This window comes from Hypomesus transpacificus, chromosome 3 (assembly GCF_021917145.1).
Source record: "Hypomesus transpacificus isolate Combined female chromosome 3, fHypTra1, whole genome shotgun sequence".
NCBI classification, from domain to species: Eukaryota; Metazoa; Chordata; class Actinopteri; order Osmeriformes; family Osmeridae; genus Hypomesus; species Hypomesus transpacificus.
Window position 1 is genome coordinate 14,113,556 of NC_061062.1, and position 21,445 is coordinate 14,135,000.

General features: G+C 50.4%; 1 protein-coding gene across 3 annotated transcripts in view; it reads right to left on the reverse strand.

Moving 5' to 3' along the window:
* Positions 1 to 5,403: 5,403 nt before the first annotated feature.
* aqr (aquarius intron-binding spliceosomal factor) overlaps positions 5,404 to 21,445 on the reverse strand; it is a 43,112-nt gene continuing 27,070 nt past the window's right edge. For 2 of the 3 annotated variants that reach the window (XM_047017451.1, XM_047017452.1), the window contains exons 28-36: positions 20,807 to 20,944; positions 20,539 to 20,610; positions 18,990 to 19,177; positions 18,263 to 18,434; positions 15,503 to 15,673; positions 11,791 to 11,876; positions 8,093 to 8,267; positions 6,888 to 7,004; positions 5,404 to 5,919 (exon numbers count right to left, since the gene is read on the reverse strand). In XM_047017451.1, coding sequence (XP_046873407.1) covers positions 5,659 to 5,919; positions 6,888 to 7,004; positions 8,093 to 8,267; positions 11,791 to 11,876; positions 15,503 to 15,673; positions 18,263 to 18,434; positions 18,990 to 19,177; positions 20,539 to 20,610; positions 20,807 to 20,944 — 1,380 coding nt within the window. In that variant the 3' untranslated portion in view covers positions 5,404 to 5,658. Of the gene's footprint in view, positions 5,920 to 6,365; positions 6,770 to 6,828; positions 7,005 to 8,092; positions 8,268 to 11,790; positions 11,877 to 15,502; positions 15,674 to 18,262; positions 18,435 to 18,989; positions 19,178 to 20,538; positions 20,611 to 20,806; positions 20,945 to 21,445 lie in introns of those variants that run through there. The other variant, XM_047017453.1, reaches the window with a different exon arrangement.

Sequence of the window (21,445 nt, forward strand, 5' to 3'; positions counted from 1 at the left end):
CTTGGGAGCGGAGTTGGGCAGACAAAAAAGCTATCTATCTAGGTCTCATATGGCACTAGCATAAATATTGCACTAAGGTTTGGGCTGCGGCCATCTTTTTCAAAAGAATTTTCTCAAGGATTAGAACGCATGAGAGAATTATTGTCGCTGTGTGTATCAGTCAATAGTGAGCCTGGAAAAATGAGGTTAAATAGCGCTTTGGAATATTATGAAATATTCATGAATTCAATTTGAATAGATTAAACTACAGATGCATAGCTACCCGGATTTGTTCATATTCAGCAGGAGCATTTTGGATAAGTCCTCAAAGCGATATTTAAGTATTGAACCTGAACTATTTTTGAAATAGATGACAAGGCATTGTGTCAATCAAAAACATGGAGATGAATTAAAGTTTTCCAGCAAGCAAAAGTACCCATGTTTTAAGAAACAAAATGGCAGCTAAAGAGATGTAGAAAACATCTAAAATAGTCAAGTTGACTGTTGCAATCAGACTTTTATTAACCACAGCGAAATGCATGGGCAATTTATTTTAATTATTCCCGCTTCAGTGAGCACCTTGCCCGATGTTTTATTCTGATGAATTGATTCGCCACACAAAAGTTAACTTTCAGTGTCTGTGCTTGTTGGAGAGTTGTCCTCAGTAGGCCTCCCTCACACCAGATTTCCGCTGTACCCCATTGGGATTACCTTTGAAGAAGAATTCAGTTTCATGTATTCTCCCTCTCAACCTTCTCCACAGGAACACAGGGAGATGAAAAGAGTACGCTCCTGGTGGACTTTGCCCTGACGTCATGACGCAAGATTAAGGTGTCCTTTTTAGCGATGGAGAAGAAAAAGGTAAGGTCGCAGTCAGTCTTGGAAACATACAGAAAAGTTTTGCGTAAACTTGAATCCATATTTCAAGCTCATTCGGTCGGGACACAGCTTCAAAGAATAGTTTAATTTCAAATAATTGAAAGGTGACATGTTGAAGTCAAAGAAATGTGATGTGGTTACAACAGAAGGTCATTATAGACAATTCAATTATTGTGTCATGGCAAACAACAGCTACGTAGTGGCATACCATACAACACAAATACAATACAATAGCAGCAAAAATAGCTGTCACCTTTCCATAGATTTGCTGAGAGCAGAGTAGAGAATGGTTTCAGTTTCAGGCATGCCATTATAATACAGGGCTGGGCTTAAGGTCAGATGTAAAGTTTGATGGTTTCTGATTGAGTCATAAATCTGATCAGCTACCATTCCCTGTGCAATGTGAGGTCTGATTCGAATGAATCCCCATTTCTTCATCTGCTTCCAAAAAAATTACATTCTAACCTACCAATATAACACAATTCCCCTCTGTGTTAAGGGGGAGAAACGCTGACACAACACTACTGAAAAAGAAAGTTACATTTTATTTTGTAGAGTTAAAGGCATAGTTCACCCAAAAAACTGGTAATGTTGTTTTTGTTAAATTACAAACTTTTCAATCAATAAAAGCACATACACCCAAATTGTGCGAGTTCCAAACTGTTTAATCGCATTACACATTTTAATCCAGCTTTATCCATCATGGCTCCATTGTTAACATTGAGCTATGGAACATTCTTATCTACGCTATGCAGTGTCATCATGAATGAAACTGAGAATACAGGCCACAAAAACAAAAGCAAATTTGACTTTGACCCAAGCTAAATTAATTAAATATTAATTTGTGTTTGACAGACTACTGAGCAAGAGGAATTTAGTCCTTTACATTGTTAAAAGTTTGGCAAGGGCAAGTTTCCTAGAGGCTCACTGACACAATTCAAACCAACATCCCATCCCCCTGAAGCTATAACAAACAACATCGTTTCTAAGCATGAACAGTGAAGCCTTCTCTTATGGGGCTTTATACAGCCCCATAGTGTCCACCCAGACATGTACTAGGTCCAGGACAACTTGGACTCAACACAGGGGCTTGCCGTGTCTCATGTTCTGGGCACAGGTACGTCCCAGGTTGGCGCCCTCCAGGAGCAGGTCGGAGAGGCGGTCCAGCCCCACGCAGGTGGTGAGGGGGGTGATGAGGCCGTACAGGCTCCCCAGCATGATGCTTATGGGCCAGGCCAGGACCAGCAGGACCACTAGCCACACGATGCTCCAGAAACAAGAGCCACAACTGGCCATCCTGGTCTGGGGGAGAGAGGAAAGGGGGTGATGTGGGGAGGGAACAAGGGAGAGGAGGTGGGGCAGGAGAGAAGGGGGTGGAGAGGATAAAATGATGACATCAAAGCAGTCAAGTGATCAGAAAATTGAATTCATTCATTCATATATATGCTGTCCTTTTTGTAGACCCCTGCTACAAAATCCCAGATCCTCATAATACATATTTGATGGAGGAACTCTGTGTCGTTTCCAGAATGTCCCAGGCAGAGGTACTGTGACACGCCCCTTTGTGGAGAGATTATCCGATTGGAACGTGCCCTGGTGATGATCTGGATGTACTTGTCAGGGTTTAGTGGTGGCCTTGACAAAGTGTGATAAGCTGGCACTCGTTACTGCTGTAACCATCACATTAGCCCACTGACCTGCCAACCCCTCCATGCCCTGAGGGTGAACAGTATATCTGAGAGTGAGCATGGCTAACCTGCCACCCTGCTAGCACCCTGCTAGCCTCAAACAGCTCACATAGATGGAAACATCATGGAGGTTTATGCTAGGGATACACTGTACCAATACTGAAAAGTATTGATAACAAAACCACAATTTGGTTCGACATGCTCCAAAAGATTCCAAAATATACAATACACTCTGTGTTATTCACATTTTGAGGTTATATTTCTTTGGCTAGATAATCAGCAGAAAATAACAGCAAGGTCCAGTAAATTAGCCTGAAGCCCATTTGTCAAAGCGCAACTAGGACTAATGTTCTGAAAAGCAACACCAGTTCAATTAGGCCTGGGTGCTATAGCTTTAAGAAACCACTGGCCACACTTCCTTGTGGTCCGGCCTCATGTCATATCCTGTTATGGCCGTGTCATTGGACAGGGCTGTGGTCGGTAATCTCGAGGTGATCTCGTGCTTTTAGGGCACCGCCCCTCGGAGGGGTGGAGGTGGGGGGGGGGGGGGGGGTGTTAAAGAACCAGGCACAACAGCCATTCAGAAAAGCACTACAAACTACTCATGGCCACAAGTAAATTGTTCACATTAACAGTATTTTTACTGAGTATACTATTATAAAAAGTGTCCCTCCCCAAAAAATAAAAAAAAGAATGCTACAATGTTTTTAAAAGTTGCATTTGCACGTGATAAGTTTTGCAAATCAACCACTGGAAAATAACTTACAATGTGTTACAAATCAATGTTTATCAGTTATGCCAGCAGGACTGTGCCTCTGCACATAACTAGTGTGAAGTGAGGTCAGTAACCCAGACGCTTTGCATGCAGTTAGTTTGGAGAAGACAATCAACTGGTGGCCATGGTTAAACAGGAGAAAGCAGAACGGTATGTAAACCTGTCGGAATACCTGGCGTGTGAGTATAAAAGACATGTTCACCTTCAGAAGTGGAGAGATAGATGGACTGGACGGACGAGAGAGTACAAAATTCCTGCTCTTCTTGGCTGAGGATATTCCTTTCAGTCTTCCAGTCAGTTTTGCTGCTGAGAGAGAGAGAGAGAGAGAGAGAGAGAGACAGAGAGCAGAGAGTGAGAGAGATGAAAAAAGGGAGAGAGTCCGAGAGTATGAGAGACCTCTTCTCACTAGTTAACTTTAATTTACCACAACAAGATACTCTAGGCTTCTGGATGCCAGAGAGGCCAGCTGCTAGAAAACAGATATTTAGCAATTTGCTGCCTTTTCACAGACAGGATATGACACAATGTGTGGATTCATGTGCTCCATGGTTGCCATAGGTTACTGTTTATGTGCAGTTTACAAACAGACACCCGTGTGTGTGTGTGTGTGCATGTGTGAGTTGTTAAAGGGGTCATAGAATGCAAAACCGAGTTTACCTTGTCATAGTTGAATAACAAAAGTTTAGAGGGTAAAATAATTATACATTTTATTTAAGACGCCTTTCTCAGCACTCAAGGACACCGTACAGGGGTATACAAGACATTAAAAGCAGATGAATAATATCACAACATTAAAAACAACAGAAGAAGGCAGAGTAATTGACATATGGAATGAGCAGTTTTAAACAGATGGGTTTTGAGTTGCAATTTGAAATGGGGAAATGAATCAAGATTTCTGAGTTGGGGTGGTAATGAATTCCAGAGACGGGGATCAGAGCGGCTGAATGCTCTACTCCACATGGTAGTGAGGCAGGCAGAGGGGACAGACAGGTGTATGGAGGAAGAGGATCTGAGGGAGCGGGAGGTAGTGGGACCCTGGAGGAGATCAGACAAATATGGGGGGTGAGGTTGTGGATGGCCTTGAATGTGAACAGGAGGACAGGAGGAATGTGAAAATGGACATACAGTGAACCTTCATTGTCACCTCTTTCCTATGCAAATCTCACAATTTGAAACTGCCGCTGTAAAACGGGCGGTTTCCACCTTGTTTGGCTCAGTCCACTGGTGTTCTGGCCCAGGAACATGAATGGAGGTTGCATAGATCTCAGACAGTAGTTTAGCTGCGCGCTACTCTGTGTACTTCCACCGGAATTGCAAAGAAGAAAGTACAGAAGTTTTTCAAGGATATTGGAAATGGACCACGGTCGTAAATGCAGTGTTCCAGGCTGTACAGGGAATGCTGACACTTTTCATATTCTTCCCAAGGAACCAAACACTCGACAGGCTGTGATGTTTATGAGAAGATCCCTGTGAAGTTCGACAATTGTTCATTTCACCAAATGTACAGTTTTGAAAACCTTGTTGGATGTGTTTGGCACTATGCTCTGTGCTGGATTTGAACCCAGATCGTTGTGGTTTAGGCTCTTGTTCTCAACCCACTACACCACGAAATACAGTGAGGATAAGTAGACTTTTCTTTGATACTTATTTCTGCAACACGGTTAAATATTAAACAGAAATGTACAGCTTACCGTCTATTAGGGGTGTGAATATTTTGGTACCTCACGATTCAAATAGATTCTTGGAGTCACGATTCAATCAAAAAATTGTATCGATTGTTAATCAAATTTCAATTCAATATATGCTTACACAAAAAAAATGAAAACAGATTTTAGAAATTTGTGAATCGATGTAAATCGCTAAAAGACTGAATCGCGATTCATATGGAATCGATTTTTTCCCCTACAGTTTGGCGGCACCTACTCCAGCTGCAGATTGGCCTATCCTTGTTGCTATGGGAGGGGGGGTGGAGGATTGGAGGGAATGGACTAGAGATAGGCATGAATATTAACAAGGCTTACAAATGTGTGTAAGCCTTGTGTGTGACACATTGGGAGTGCCTGGCAATCAAACACATTAAAATTCACATATCAAAAGTTTACTTTATTTTATTATTACAAAAAAAGGTTACAAAACAAAACATCTCTAATCTCTCATCTCAGTTTTTATGAAAAGACCCTCAATGTTTCTATGACATCATCATGGCTTCCGTTGAAAACAGAAAAAATAAAGCAGAATCCTTTGAAACAAGCCACATTCTCCTTCTGAGCAAGACCCAGTTAGGTGCCTCCATTCAGTGAGGGCCTGTGTAACCCAGCTGTTCAGTCAGTGGGCTCTCTAAGACTCTGGCTCCTCCCCGCTGTCCCCATCACTGTCGCTGTCCCGACCAGGGTGCTCAGGCATCTTGGGGTGCTCCTCGCTCTCCTCCTGGCTGGCTGCTGTGTCTTGAGGGCTCTTTCCCTGGTCCTCCCCCTGCTCCATGGGCTCCTCCACCTTGTCCTCCCCAGGCTTGGAGGCCTCTGGCTCGGCCTCGGCCGCCTCTGTCATGGCCTCTTCCTCCGTGGTCTGCTGGGGAGGGGGCAGCAGGTTCTGCTGTTGCTGTACATAGCAAAGGGAGGAGAGGAGGGAGGGAGGATGGCAGAGAAAGAGGAAGGATGGGGAGAAAGAAAGAAGAGAAAGGAAGATCGGGTTGAGAACGACAGGATTGTTTTTGTGTGTGTCAGAGTCATTAAAAATAGATGTCGTAGCTCCTCCACCCTGGGCTTGTGTCATGTTCTACCCAAAACTAGGCTTTACTGTTCATCACTGTTGATCACAAGAACTGTCTAGATACCGACTCCCATGTCAGACACCATAACATTCTCAACTCACATATCACTCCCTCCCTCCTCCCTCCTTTATCTTTGCCTCTGTCCCGCTCTATTTTGTTTCCCTCTCGTGTCTTGTCAGAGGCAGAACCAGAGCAGTGGTCCGGGAGGGTGGGGGGGTATTGGGGGTATTCACGGCACCCTCCCCCCTCCTTCTCCCCGGGGTGAGGAGAGAGCGGGCTTCACTCTCTTAATTAAAAAACTGGTTTTGGTTCTTCATCTGAAATGTTAGGGTTATGGCCTGCTAGGGCTCTGCATGCTGAACTAAAACTATTTGCTTGAATCTGACCTATTTCCGGCACTGCATTAAAATTTAAAGGCTGAAAAACACAGTCCAAAATAGCTGCGAGGGAGTAAATAGGAGAGAAGACTTTTAAGAAGCAGAAGTCTGAAAGAGCTTGGTTTCAGGTGGACAAAAAAGACTTACTTCAAAAAAGAACATGATTTGTGGCAGTAGAGGTATATTGTTATCCATTGTCCTATAATGTGTGGAATACAATACACCTGTATGGTGGTGTATGTAATGTGTGGTGTATAATACACCTGTATAATGGTGTATTCTGTTCCACGGCTGGTCCTACCTGTCGGTTCTGCTGTGTGTGTGTGTGTGTGTGTGAGAGAGAGTGCTCCGGGGTCCTACCTGTCGGTACTGCTGTGTGTGTGTGTGTGTGTGTGAGAGAGAGTGCTCCGGGGTCCTACCTGTCGGTACTGCTGTGTGCTCTGCTGGATCATGTGCATGTACATGTTGTACACCAGGTTGGCCATCTCTGGCATGTTCTTGATCACACGCTCCCCCTGTCTAGGACCCTCTTCTCTCTGGGAGAGGGAGAAAGAGAGAGAGAGAGGGAGGGAGAGAGAGACAGAGAGGGAGACGGAGCATGAGAGGGAGAGATTGGGGGAGAAAGAGAGACAGAAACGCACACATAAAATATATGAATAACATTACTCAGTTCTTCAAATTGGAGAAAGGTTGTGGAAGGGGGACTGGTGTGTGTGTGTGTGTGTGGGGGGGGGGGGGCGGGGGCTGGGAAAACTATTTAGGAAGGAGGAACTAAACAGGCCAAGATTAATGACAGCAGCCACTTCTTGTTGAAACTGGCTGCCTTGGTCCATCACCAGCTCCATCCATGTCCATACCTCCATGTGTAATGGAGCATGCTGGTGCAGAGGTGCTCCCTGGCCAGCGGAGCAAACAGCGCTGGATTACTGTGAAGGTGAAGGCTATAAACACATCGTAGAGCTTGACCCCGGTGGGTAGAATGAGGAATGTGGGCAGTCATAGTCTCGCTGGGTACAGCACGGCATGGGGCTAAGCAGAGAGCACGTGTGTGTGTGTGTGCCCAAACAAGTGACTCCCCCCTGGGGGTAATACACACACAATGTCAGAGAGAATTGGAGAGAAGGGGTTTCTGTGTAGTTCTATGAGACACACAAGCCAGACACAAGGGCGTCGATGATACACAGGAATGCACACTCAGAGAGACAGTGGCAGTGTCACACCACGCTGGGGAGATTTGTGACAGGGAGTCGGGTGACCTTTTGGGGTTAAATATAGCCTGTGTTCCCCCAGACTGCAGCCAGCCCCAGGCCCACACCTTGGGCTGAACAGACTGGGTATATGGCACAGCCAGACAGAGGAGAGGGGAAAGAGAGGATCAGATGTTGTGATGAAGGGGAACAGACAGGGGCTAAGATGGGCACTGAGATGCACCCAGAGTCTTCACTGTGCTGTGTGTGTGTGTGTGTGTGTATGTGTGGGTGTGACCCTCTGACTGTGTGGACAGAGTATGTAAAAATGTCCACAACAGCAATGTGGCTGTGTGCATATGTATGCGTGCGTGTGTATGCAAATGTGTAGGTGTGTCTGTGTGTATATGCAGGTGTGTGTGTGTGTGTGTACTCACGGGCTGCTCCTGGGTGTAGTACTCGTGGGGGAGGATGTGCAGCTGCAGGGGCCTGGCACTGAGCTGGCTGAAGGCCGGCGTGAGCTCAAAGCAGTTCTGGAACAGAGCCACCCGCGCAAAGACGTAGAGACCCAGCCTGGCCCTGGACATGGCCACCACCAGACGCCTCACGTCCCTGGGGAGGGGAGGGGGGAGAGGAACAGAGGACAGGAATGAACAAGGTGAGGGGATGAGGAGGAAGGGGGTGACCGAGAGGACAGAAAGGCGAGAAGAGCGTGGGATAAGAGAGGAGGGGGTTTAAAGGCAGATGAGCAGTCGAGGTGAAGGAGTGAAATGAGGGGTTTGGCGAGACGCAAAGCAGAGATGACAGGGATGGGGAAGAAGGAGAAAGGGGGTGAGGGAAGGAACAGGGGGAGGAGAGGGAAGGATGAGAGAGAGGAGATAGGTTACGTTTCTTCCCATCCGAGAGAATTAAGGGATTTGAGAAAACAGTTCCCCCCCAACCCCCCTCTCAGAGTATATTCCAGGAATATTCCATCTGCGGCACTAATACCCAGTTGTGTGTGAGTGTGTGTTAAATAAGAGAGATGTTTTCCTGGGAACAGTGAGCATCGCAGCAGGCCTGTCCTGTGTGCTTCAGCTAAGCAGCAGCGTATAACACCAAACTGCTGAACACACACACACACACACACACGCTGGTCCCAGGTCTGCACTGCATGGCAGAGAATTAGATCTTAAGGGGGGGTCCCCATCTTAAAATGAGGGGCCACAACAACAACTATATATATATAAATTAATTTGTCTTTATTGTAAGCAATCAGAAACGTGGGGGGGGGCAGCCATGTGAATGCCCCTGGTGGCCACGCCCCTGGTGGCCACGCCCCTGGTGGCCACGCCCCTGGTGGCCACGCCCCTGGTGGCCACGCCCCTGGTGGCCACGCCCCTGGTGGCCACGCCCCTGCAGTGTGGGGAGAGGAGCTGCTCCTGCAGCTGGAAGCACAGCGCTCCACAGTCACACAGCTGCTGTCCACATGCAGGCAGGCAGAAGATCCTTACAGATGTACGAGGTGCTGGCTAATATATCCTGTTTATCTAAGCTAACGTATCTACCTCCCCCTTTTCCTACCTCCCCCTCACGCCTATCTGTTCCCTGATCCTGTCGAGTTAAGAGCTACACCACAAACACTGTACTACCGTGACCATTCTGAAGGGGTTTTGGGCCAATTCAGAAGGGGATAAGGTAAGATTCAAAACAATCTTTTGGCACCGTTTGAAAAAAGCTTAGGAACACAGATGCAAAGCTACATTTAAACAGTGCCAGAATGTAGAATGTGTTAGGCTACATGGGAAGACCATGAGATTAAGAAGATTATTGTGAGTATTTGATGAGGATTTTGAAAGAAAAGAAGAAAAAAAAGGGAGAATACTTTGGGTACGTTCCATATCCGGCGGTTTTCTGTCTCCAAACGTGTGTGTGTGTGTGTGTGTATGACTTGTTTACTGTAAGTCCTCTGTGGGAAAGCTACCCAAAGCAAGACCACAGTAACAAAGCACAGCAGCCTACCAATCAGCACAAGGCCTGGTGGGAGAAGGACCAATCGAAAGCCTTCGTAGCCTGGGGACACCACTGCGTTAAGAGACCCCCACCTGGGTCATCCTTTGAGATGACAGGCCACTGTGGATGAATACTGCGTGTGTGTGTGTGTGTGTATATGAAAGTGTGTGCACATGTCAGAGTGCGTCTGCATCTATATACTGTGTGTGCAAACCCAGCAGGAATTCTTCTCCTGTCAAAGCCTGGGCTGGTTTGTCACAGGGTCAGCCGTGTCAGCGTGGTTGTCATGGCAACAAGTCGCCACGGCAGGGGTGTGAGGCAGACGTGAAGGCTCGCGGCAGATTGAGCCCGGCATGGGACAGAACGGAGCGCACATCGGGGGAATATCCCATGAACCACTGCTACCCTGGCATCACAGCGGCCATTCAACACAGAGAGGAGGAGCAGGATGTGAATGAAGGGATCTGATCGGGGCCTGTTGCACCTCACAGGAGTATGTGAAGGGCCCCTCTCTCTGAAGGGGCCCCACATTGAAGGGCCTCCACATGGAGTATGCTAGCACAGTGGTGAGGGTCTAGAAGGGAACTCTAGTCAAGAGAGAACAGGACGAGGACTCCCCCCCCCCCTGCCGTGCGTGCATGTGTCCGTTGAGAGAGCGACTCCGGTCTCCACCTGCATCGACGCCAAGGCGCCGTTTTAACACCCCGGCCACGTCTGCCCCCAGCTGAGCTGTGTATTAGGCCGTGCTCACTGGGGGGGGGGGGGGGGGGGGGGGGGGGGGGACAGCGCAGGGCGGGCCGGGCCAGCGGATGACAGCCAGATAAACGGCGGGCCGCCACCGACTTCAGCTATGCTACGACTCAACCCCATCAATTCAACCCTTTATCTCTGGGCGGAACGAGAGGGGGCGGAAAAAAGGAGTTTCCAAGTGTTTTTCTGCCGGCTTTTACGGGCGCTTCGCTACAAGAGCGTCGGGCGGTGGCAATGACAATGATTTATTCATGGAGCCGAAGCGCCATTTGAAGCCTTTCAATTCCAGAGAGAAATAGAAAGGAATCCAAAAGGAGGGAAAGGAATAAGATAGAGAGAGGAGGGTGGGAGAGAGAGAGATGGAAGAGGCACGAGAGGAAGAGAGACAAGAGAGACGAGAGGAGAAACGAGAGAGGCCGGCTACGAGGCAGCTCGAGGTGATGGAGACACTCCATGTTCCTCGGTTAAGGAGCGGTTCCCAAGGCGGCGGCGGCGGGCGGAGATGAGAGGCGGCGAGCTCAAGAGAGCCGAGGCTGTGATAGGCCGGGGGTGTTAGACGAGCCAGAGACTCATCACCATCTCAGACCTGCAAAGCCACGGCCCGTTTGCTCCATTACTAATCCCAGAGGAGAGGAGAGAGAAACAGAGAGAGAGAGAGAGAGAGAGAGACAGAGAGAGAGAGAGAAACAGAGAGAGAGAGAGAGAGAGAGAGAGAGAAACAGACAGAGAGAGAGAAACAGAGAGATTGAGGAGGAGAGTCAGAGACAAAACCGAGGGGAGAGGACGGAGGAGAAAAAGAGGAAAGAAATAGTGGGATGGAAAAATAGGAGAGCGAATGAGCAAGAGAGACGGGGAGTGAGACGGAGAGAAGGAGGGGGAGGCCACAGTCTCCATCCTGGGTCTGTGGTTCCCAACAGGACTCTTTAAAGCCTGTAACGGCTCGCTTCACAGCTCGGCCCTTTGATGGGCAAGCTGCTCTTTTGTTCCTTGTGTTCACCCCAATCATCGGCACAAAATGGTGGAGCTGGACCCACAACAACAACTGTTAGCGCAATGGCACACTGCGGTCGGCACCACAGCCCCCAAAACACCCTTTAAATTACGCTTTCTAAAATATAATATCAATTTAGTCCACAGGGCTCAAAACAACAGCCAGTCCCTTTGAGAACAGCAGTCTCTTAAGAGGGAAGTTGTTCCACAGAGGTGCGTCCTGGTGTGTGTATTTCAGGGGGGTGTGGCGTCCTGGTGTGTGTATTTCAGGGGGGTGTGGTGTCCTGGTGTGTGTATTTCAGGGGTGTGTGGCGTCCTGGTGTGTGTATTGCAGGGGGGTGTGGGGTCCTGGTGTGTGTATTGCAGGGGGGTGTGGGGTCCTGGTGTGTGTGCGAGTGCTTACCTCAGGTGTCCGACAGCTTTGGTACGGACCAGTGAGAGGATGATATAGTCGTTCTGCTGACCCTGGAACCTGTCCACCGTCGTCACCTACGGAGACGCACATTGCTTACTCAACACACAGTCCCCAACACACGGTATTCACACACAAATAGCAGATACATGCATACAATAGCCCTGCGTGGTCCCACTGAGTTAGCTGAAGTCTTCTACGCAGTTGGGTGAGGGGGTGTGTTTGTTTGGTAGGGATTTTGTTAAAACGTTGAAGAGAGCGATTTTATTCACTTTTTAAAATGCAGCGGATCAGGGGTTCTTTTTTTGGGGGGGAGGGGGGATTGTGATGTTGTAGGTTGAAACTCTTATCGTGTTGGGCCACACAGAGGGGGATTTGATGGGGGGGTGGGGGTGATCAGGCTTAGAAGGCCACACACACAACACGTGCTCAGGGCTATTCTAGAAGACTAGTGAACAGTGAAGAAGCTCTGAGTGGTACTTTCATTCATCTCCACAGTGATAGAAGTGTGTGCGTGTGTGTGTGAGCGTGTGTGTGTGTTAGACCGCCAGCTTAATTCCCCGCTAATCCAGAGGCTGTTAAGAAGACACGCTGTAAAGACTTCTCGCCCTCTCGTACAGCTGAGCTTTCTTAGGTGTTGTCACTGTACCTTACGCAACAGTGCTGCATACTGGACCTGGACGAGGGCCAGGATTGTACACAGCTGAGCGGGCAAGTTCCAATCCATCCACATATATCAATGGTTATCCTCAGTGGCTTTTTACTGGTCTTCATTGTAGTGGGATTAAACATAAATGCATCTTTATTTGTTCATACACTACGAGTAGGCTAGATGTATATAGGCATATGGAGTGCTAGATACTGTATCTAACTTAGCCCAATTCAAACTGGACCCATCTATCCAGCACTAGTCCCACCAAGCCAAGCTCTAGAACTATCTAGCTCTAGTCCCATCGACCCAGCTGTGGTCCCACCCGAGCAGAAGGCCTAGGACAGCACGTCCTCCAGACCTGCCATGGGGGGGGCCTGGTGGGGAGGAGGCAGGAGCGGTGTCTGGCTCTCCCGTCCCTCTCCAGAGCTGGATCAACAGGACAAGGGCCCAGCTCTCCTCACAGCCTCAGGACAACAAGAGACGCTAAATAAACCATCCTGGCCCTCCCGATTGGTCTAATGCACTATTCATCGACTGGGGAGTCCCACTGGTCGTGACCCCTCCAAGTCCCCTTACGGGGGTAGAAGGAGAGAGAGAGGGATGAAGGGTGTAGGGAAGGAAGGGAGGGATGAAGGAAGTGGGAGAGAACAGGATGAGGAAGGAGAGCGAGAAGAGAGATCAAATGAAGAGGGGAGGAGAGAAGCGGAGAGGATGGGAGGGTAAAGGGGAGGAGAGCGATGGAGGGGGGAAAGGAGGAAGTGAGACCCAGACTTATTTCCGTCTTCCTGTTGCTACATGGAACAGGTGCAGCACCAGGAGCAACAATATGTCGTTTTACAATGGGGGTGAGGCGCGGAGATCTGTCGGCTCAGTTAACACAGCCAGGCACTCCCAGGACCCCCCACACGGACGGACACACACACACACACACACACACACACACACATACACCCGTTGGCCTCATAGCCTGCTCCGAGAAACCGAAGGGGCAAATATGCCACATGGTTTAAAGCCAACATTTTTCCAGGGCAACATTGGGGATTGAGTTATTCTGGGCTGGCGGGTGGATGAACAGACAGAGGAAGAGAGAGAAAACAGGGAGACAAATAGATTTCCCTAGGGCCAAGTGTTTTGCATTGTGTTTAGTTATTTATGAGAAATCTTCCAGGGAGTGGATTGCAGAGGTCATGGCATCCTGGCAGAAGCACGTGTGTGCGTGACTGACACACACACACACACACACACACACACAAATAGGAGACATCTGACAGGGGGAGAAGAGAGGCTCCCTTTCTTCCACCTTCCTCCTCCTCCTTCCTCCTCCTCCTCATTATGGTTGACAACAATGACACGCTTTGTCTCAGCTGGTGGCCTCCCTGTTCAAATATTCATGGATTGGATCTATGCTCTGTCTTTCAATCAATCTCTATCTCTCCTCCAGCCCCTGTCTTCTTCCAGGCCCATCTCTCCTCCAGCCCCTGTCTTCTTCCAGGCCCATCTTGGTTATTGACGAGGGGGGGAGGGAGGGGGGGTCATGGAGATACTGAGGTCAGACGGTCTCATTTGGGTCATTCTTCTTCATCAGGCTCTCAGGGCTAATGATGGGGCGAGGAAGAGGATGAGGGGCTCTTTCTCTCTCTGGTCCTCTGGGAGGTGACCTCAGACTGGCCCCTGGCTGCTGGGTCACTCCAGCCGCCCCCTGGCCCTGACACGCTGGGTCTGAAGGCCTACAACTAGGGCCAGGTACTGCTCTATGCTGACAGTATAGTCACAATGAGAGGGATGGAGGGAGGGATGGAGGAAGAGGCAAGAGTTACAGAGACCGTTGGAAAGCAGAAACTGAGATGGACAGAAAGAAAGACTTGAGACCCCTCCCCCTCCCTTTTTTCTCCTGCGGTGAATACCAACTAGGAGACGACTAATTAACCTTATCACATTGCCTAAGGATTCTATCAATGTCAATGTAATTTATCTCTGCACCCCCCCCCCCCCCTCCCCCCAGAGGCCCTATACGGAGCGCTGTGAGTGGGTATGGCAAAGTGACCTCTTCACTCATTGAGAAGATACGGGTTAAACAGCAGCGAGTGGTTGGGGGTGTTTAAGGGAAGCACCAGAGGGGGGGGGGGGGGGGGGGGGGGGGGGGGGGGGGTATGCTCTCGCTTCCTCACAGCTCCTCTGAAGAACCACAACACTAACCCTGATGTTAACCAGAATCTGGTTAGCATATGTATGAGAACTATTCTCAGCCTTAGCTGTGCGGCTAGTGGAGTCCCGTTTACCAGTCTGACTTTATGGATGTGTCTGTTTGTGTGTTTGTGTGTGTGTGTGTGTAATTATGGTTGTCAGACAGGACTTGGCGAGCGGGTGACATTTGTTGGGTTTTAGCGGTTGTGACACGCTGTCAGATGCGCTCTGGCCACAGCGCCAGCCAGCGTGACCTTTCTGCGGCTCAGCACTTTCCCCAAACAGGCCCTCTCCCCCTCTCCCTCTCCCCCTCTCCCTCCCTCCCTCCGTCTCGTAGCAGCTAGTCATCCCAGCAAGGTCAACATTGGACCAGCCTAACGAGAGAGAAGAGTGTAAGAGAGAGAGAGACAGAGAGAAAACTGTCCAGAGAGAGGCAGCAACAGTGCCCGAGGGAGTTCACACAGCTACAGAGGGATGAGGAGGACGAAAAAGGAGGAACGGGAGGACGGAGGGCAGCGGGTGAGACAGAGGAAGGGACGACAGAGAGGGGGTGGTGGGAAGAGGCGGCGAGGCCCTCTGCGGCGGACACCTGGAGGTGTAGGAGGACATGTAGGACGTGCTGGAGAGGGCAAAGAGAGAGAGGGGGTCTGCACACCCTGCAGACCTGTCTGGGCCGCCCAGGGCCGTGTCTGAGGCAACGGCCTGACAGGAGCGCTGTGTGTCCCCTTCACAGGGGATGCTTGTGGTCCATGTTTGCCACTGTCTGTACCTGTCCTCACTTTTTAGCTTGTGTTGTAGAAAAAAGGCATGGGGTACGAACCGTGAGGGTTAAGTGGGCAGTGCGTGTGTGTCTGTGTGTGTCCATACCTTGTTGGGCTGTCCGAAGAAATGGTTGCCCGCACAGCGCTGGTTGATGACGTCTCTGATCAGATGCTTCTGCCCGTTGTAGGTGGTGAGGATGCTGATGCGGTCGCCGGGGTAACCAAGCAGGCGCATGTACATGAAGAGGGCTACTGAGTACTCTGCCTCCGCCAGGTTCTGGAGAGAGAGAGAGCGAGAGAGAGCCAGGGGAAGGGAGGAAGTTAGACTGGTGAGTGAGGGTAAGGATGGGGTGTGGTGGTGTGTGTGTGGTGATGGGGGGGGGGGGGGGGGGGGGGGGGGGGCGGTCGGAGTGGGGGGACGGTATAACTGGCCTCTTTGGGGGCACATGTCTGTGTGTGGGTATAACAGGGTGTGTGTAGGGCAAAATGCAAGCTCATTGGCCGGCGGTTGAACCCAGGGGGGGTTGGGATGCCTAATTAGATTTAGTCATTGGTCACACACACACACCGCCAGTGACAAGGCAGATGTGCTGTCGCCTGGTCCCACACCTCCATGGAAGAGTGCCGACCACAGCAGTGTGGAGGAGGAGGAGGAGAGCGATGTGGAGCTGCCAGTCCTCTGGGCCCCGATCGGGGTCACACAGGCTGGCCCACACCAGCTGAGGACTGCAAGCTGCACTCTCTCTCTCTGTGTGTCTCTCTGTGTGTCTCTCTGTGTGTCTCTCTGTGTGTCTCTCTGTGTGTCTCTCTGTGTGTCTCTCTGTGTCTCTCTGTGTGTCTCTCTGTGTGTCTCTCTGTGTGTCTCTCTGTGTGTCTCTCTGTGTGTCTCTCTGTGTGTCTCTCTGTGTGTCTCTCTGTGTGTCTCTCTGTGTGTCTCTCTGTGTGTCTCTCTGTGTGTCTCTCTGTGTGTCTCTCTGTGTCTCTTCCTCTCCCCATCACCCTCTATCTCCACCCATCCATCCATCGCTCTCTCTCCCTCCCTGCCGGTCTTTGCATTCCCCGTAGAGAGCCTCTCATTCATACGTTAGTAGCCATTTGGATTTGGGCTGGAACTAAAAGGCTTATCTGACTCGCAAAGCTCAACAACGGCATTAGCCGTTATCAGGCAACGGTCTTGAACTACCGACTCCTCCCTACTGAGGTCAAGTCTGACTCAGGTAGTAGATGTGCACCCATGTGCTCTGCACTGCACCCTTCTAGTTCAGAAGCACAAGGTGGGGATATTCGCAAATGGATACAAAATGTTGAGCTAATGCTTCAGACCGGAGCAGGCCGTGTGTGGCTCCTGAGGCTCTGGGCTGCAGGGCGGATCACGGCTCCTGGATCATTAAGATTACAACGCCCCTCCCATACATTCAGAGAGGCAAGCAGAAAGACGTGCACTCTCACACACACACACACACCCAATCAGACAACGTTTTTTGGCGGCGCCCTGCATCTGCCTACAGGTCTCATGTCTCCGTTTAATATAAATATGATCTCAAGCCCAGAGAACCTCCCTGTAACCATGGCAACGCAGCTACCTCAGCCCCGCCTCCACGGGTTGAGTTAAACACCCTGAGACAGGAGCGGAGAGGGAGAGATGGGGGGGGGGGGGGGGAGAGTGGTAGAGTGCAGGAAAGCGCAGTAAGACACACTCCTCCTAGTCCTTAGCCAATCAGTCTAATGTGACCGGCGGCTCTTACAGTGTGTAAACCCAGCACAAGCCTCTCTCGACAGAACCCCCCCCACCCCCCCAGAAAGACAGCGGCCTGAAAGCAGCTGACTTGAACACGACATATGCTAAGATGTGTGAACAAGGCTGGATGTGAGGGGAAGGGATTCTGTCGCTACGGGAGACCGAGGGGGGTTCTTGGTGACCCGCTGGAGCCCCGTGAAGGAAGGGAGGGGGGGGGGATGGGTGACGGTGAGAGGGGAACTAGCAGGTGCTAACGTCACTGTGCTTTTAGCAAATGAGCCGAGGCCAAGCAGGCGGGGGATGGATGGCTGCTGGCTGGCCTCTCCTGTTGCTGCTGTCTGATGGAGAGCCCCGGGCTGTGAGGACGTGACGTGTGTGTTGGTGTGTGTGTGTGTCTTTAATGGGGCTGTGATTGTGTTTGCACAGCTGTGACGGGCATTCAACAACATTGGACTCTTTTGCCTCTCCGGTGTCCAATTGTAACCCTCTACCCTTTGATTATGTGTGCTTGTGTGTGTGTGTGTTGTGGGACAGGGGGTATTAGAGAGACATGGGTAACTCCCAAGAGATGCCTGGAAATGGCAACCTGCAAACGGAGAGAGGTTCATGTGACCTGATGTACCAAGACCCATGACGTCCTGGGCACATGGTGTGCATCTACAAACAATGGGCAGCTTCAGTGGACACACACACGCACTCTGGTGCACGCACTCGCGCACGCACACACACACACACACACACACACACACACACACACACACACACACACACACACACACACACACACACACACACACACACACACACACACACACACACACACACACACACACACACGGCACGCTACAAGGTCTGAGTGCAGGACTCGGTAATGAAGAACACAATGTGTCTGTTAGTCTGAAGGCCAGAGACGTCGAGTTGCCCTGTACAGACTGTGTTAGTGGTGCACTACATGGACTAATGAATATGTCATATGGACCTGTCCCCAAACCATTACGGGTAAAAATAAATGACTGCGCAGAAGTCTTTATGTGAAGTGTGTTTGTGTGCGTGTTTTGAGGGAGGCTGGGAAAAAGGGTTGTAACTGGTGAGTGTGTGTGTGTGTGTGCAGCACTGTGCACTACTGACCTGGTAGAAATATGGGTTGGGCTCCGACTCGCCCACACCGTTGAAATCCTCCACGTTGACCAGCTGGAAGTCGAAGGTGAGGCCAGGGTTGGGTGCCTGGAACTGGGGTAGGAGCTGCACGTGGGGCAGGTTTCCCAGATGCTTGTAGCGCCAGTTGTACAGGTTACAAAGACTGGGGAGAGGGCAGGAGGGAGGGCAGGACAGGGTAGGTGTTACAGACAGTTAGGCTCGGTTTAAAAACTGGGTCTTGGCCAAAATGCTAGCATACGTGTTAGCTTAGCATGTGTGTCACCTTAGCATACGCTTTAGCTTAGCATAGACCCTGATCTATATTTCACACTCAGCACTTCATAAAGGTTCAGTTACAAGCTAGCATGTGAGGAATCCAGACGTCCCACTTTGCCTGAGGACACTCAACCTATATCTGGGGTTTATGCTAATGTTACACTCTGTACCCCTAATGTATTCATCCATGGCTTATTAGCCAACGAGACAGGCCTGAACTCAGATGACCTAGCAGTTCCTTTACTGTTGGCTTATGTACCCAAGGGACCTTGCTAATGGGCTAGTGAGGAGGGCTAAGGTTGAAGTGAACTGGAAGGGCTATTTTAGGCATACAGTTCTTTGTTACCACATCAAAAGCAGCACACATAAATCCCCAAATGAGTTTTGGTGCTTTTTTCTTCTTTTGTTTTACAAAGAACGCCGTGCCGAGGGAGGAGCCTACCTGGCGCGGGCGCGCCCCTGCGCGTCCAGGTCCACGGTGGGCACCCCCAGGCGGACGAAGCGGGTGAAGAGGGATTGCTCCATGTTGGAGTACTTCTGGAAGGCCATGTTCTTGATGACGGGCGGCAGCTGGTGGTGGTCTCCGATCATGATCCAGCGCTTCAGGCGGCTGTAGCCGTCCTCCGGGTTCTGCCGAGGGGAGGAGGGACGAACGATGAGGGAGGGATAGGTGAGGTTGAGAGGGACGTAAACACATGTTGTATCTGTGCTGGATGGCGAGGGGGGGACGGTCTAGCTAGATCTGTGTAACACTGTTTACAATTCACCCCACCACCCCTCCCTGTGATTTTCCCTTACATTTCAAACACCTCTCTCACCAGCATCGCTTACACGTGTCTGCGTTCCACACTGACACACTGTCTCTCCCTCTCTTTTTCGCTCACTCCTTCCAACATGTCTGTTAACAGGAGAGTGGTGCGATGGAGAGAGAACACCCATGGGTATCCAGAAAGTAGAGCTTTTCCTTTCAGAGGCGGATCCAGAATATTTGTCTCACAGCAGGGGTGAGAGACAGTAGAGAGAGAGAGAGAGAGAGAGAGAGAGAGAGAGAGAGAGAGAGAGAGAGAGAGAGAGAGAGAGAGAGAGAGAGAGAGAGGGAGAAAGAGAGCGAGAAAGAGAGCGAGAAAGAGAGCGACAGAGTACAGGAGGGGAATAAAAGATAGCTCCAATATCTGCCTCATTACTAAACCAGGACTGATTAAGGAGGGAGAGGAGAGAGAGATAAGCTATCTCTAGTATGTGCCTCATGACTGAGGCCTCGCTGATGAGAGGCAGGGTTTAATTGGAGCTTGACCCCAAACAAACCTGACGCTAGCCAGGCTCATGAGTCGAGCCTGATTCAATCAGCCGTAAAGGAGGCGACGTGGAGCAGATGAGGACTGAGGAGGAGTCCCCTCGTTTGGCCTGCTCAGGCCGTGATTACAGCGGCGAGCGAGCGAGCATCGACAACGGCTGTTACGGAGCGAGAGAGAGGAGGAGAGTCGAGGTGAGAGGGGAAAAAGAAGGGCGAGGCGAGGAGGAGAGAGCAAAGGAGAGAGGTGAGGAGAGGCGGGGAGACCAGAAGCGAGGAGTAGGAGTGACGCCCGGTTGCTGCTGGACACGCCGCCGTGTTTAATGGTCTTCTGTGTAAACAGACGCCAGGGTTATCAGGGGCAATTAGAGCCCGTTAGTACAACACATCCAGTGTACCTGACAGAGAAGCAGGCTGGCTGGCTTCACGTGTGTCAGGGCTTCCTGAGAGAGAACACACTGACACGCCCAGGTGTGGCTGAAACCCACCAATGCCCAGCGCTCGGCAGGATGGACACGTGATGTCAGAAATATATCGGGGTGTACTTTTAAGTTCTTACCTCAACCTGAATAAAATAGTGACACGACAATGGGGGTTTGGACTGATCCTATTACACATTTTGGATTTAGTTCTGATGAGATTCTGGTCCTAATAATCCAGGGATTTAAGTCGGTGTATAAATCAATCTGGATTGATTTACCTGCAGCAGGAGCGGGATGAAGGTCTCGATCTCCAGAATCTGAGCTGACTCCTCCATCAAGATGTTGTCATACTGAAGAAACAAACCACACAGGCGCCAAGAATGAATGAATGCCACTGCATGATCCGGCGTCACGCACGCTGTGAGCGGATGTCTACGTCGCTCTGAACCGATGTGTCTGCTACTCATGTACATGACTGCATGTAGGTGAGTAGTAGCGATACATCTGTGGTCTGGGGGTATTTGTGTGTGTGGGGGGACACCTCACCTTGAAGCCCAGCTGGACCAGGTCGTGGCGTTTGAGGGCGGCGTGCGTGCAGGTCATGGCGATGATCTTGGCCTCCTTCACCAGCAGGTACTTGGAGCGGTCCAGCCCACTCCTCAACAGCTCGAAGGCTCGGAACTCCTGGGGTGGGGGGAGGTCAGGGGTCAAACACGAAGGGGCTGATCTCTCTTGACAGGCATTGGCTTTGCTGCTCAGAGGTCACATTAGAAGGGTCACAAAACACTATCTTGCTTACTTAGGATAACCGATTCCCAGCAAATCCTCGAGAGGTTCGCTCAAAAAACCCAAGGAGGGGAAACACGACACTAATGGCATGCACGTGACCTCAAGTCCCTCCTCAGGAAAGCCTTTGGGCAACCATGGGAGGCATTTAAGGAGGTGTAATGTTACTGTTCAATATCTTGCCTGTTGCAGATTCTGTTACATGGCTAATATGGGAGAGGGACATTGGGCGCGTTTGTTTCTGGTCGAGAGACTGCCGGCGAGTCTGTTGGCTGATATCATGAGTCTATTAAAGACCTGGATGCCGAAGGGGTGGAAGGTGGACGAGAGGGAAAGTGGGTAAATCAATGTCCTATTTCGGGAGCGGGGCAGTGAGGGGCCCTCAGAGGGCAGCGCCAC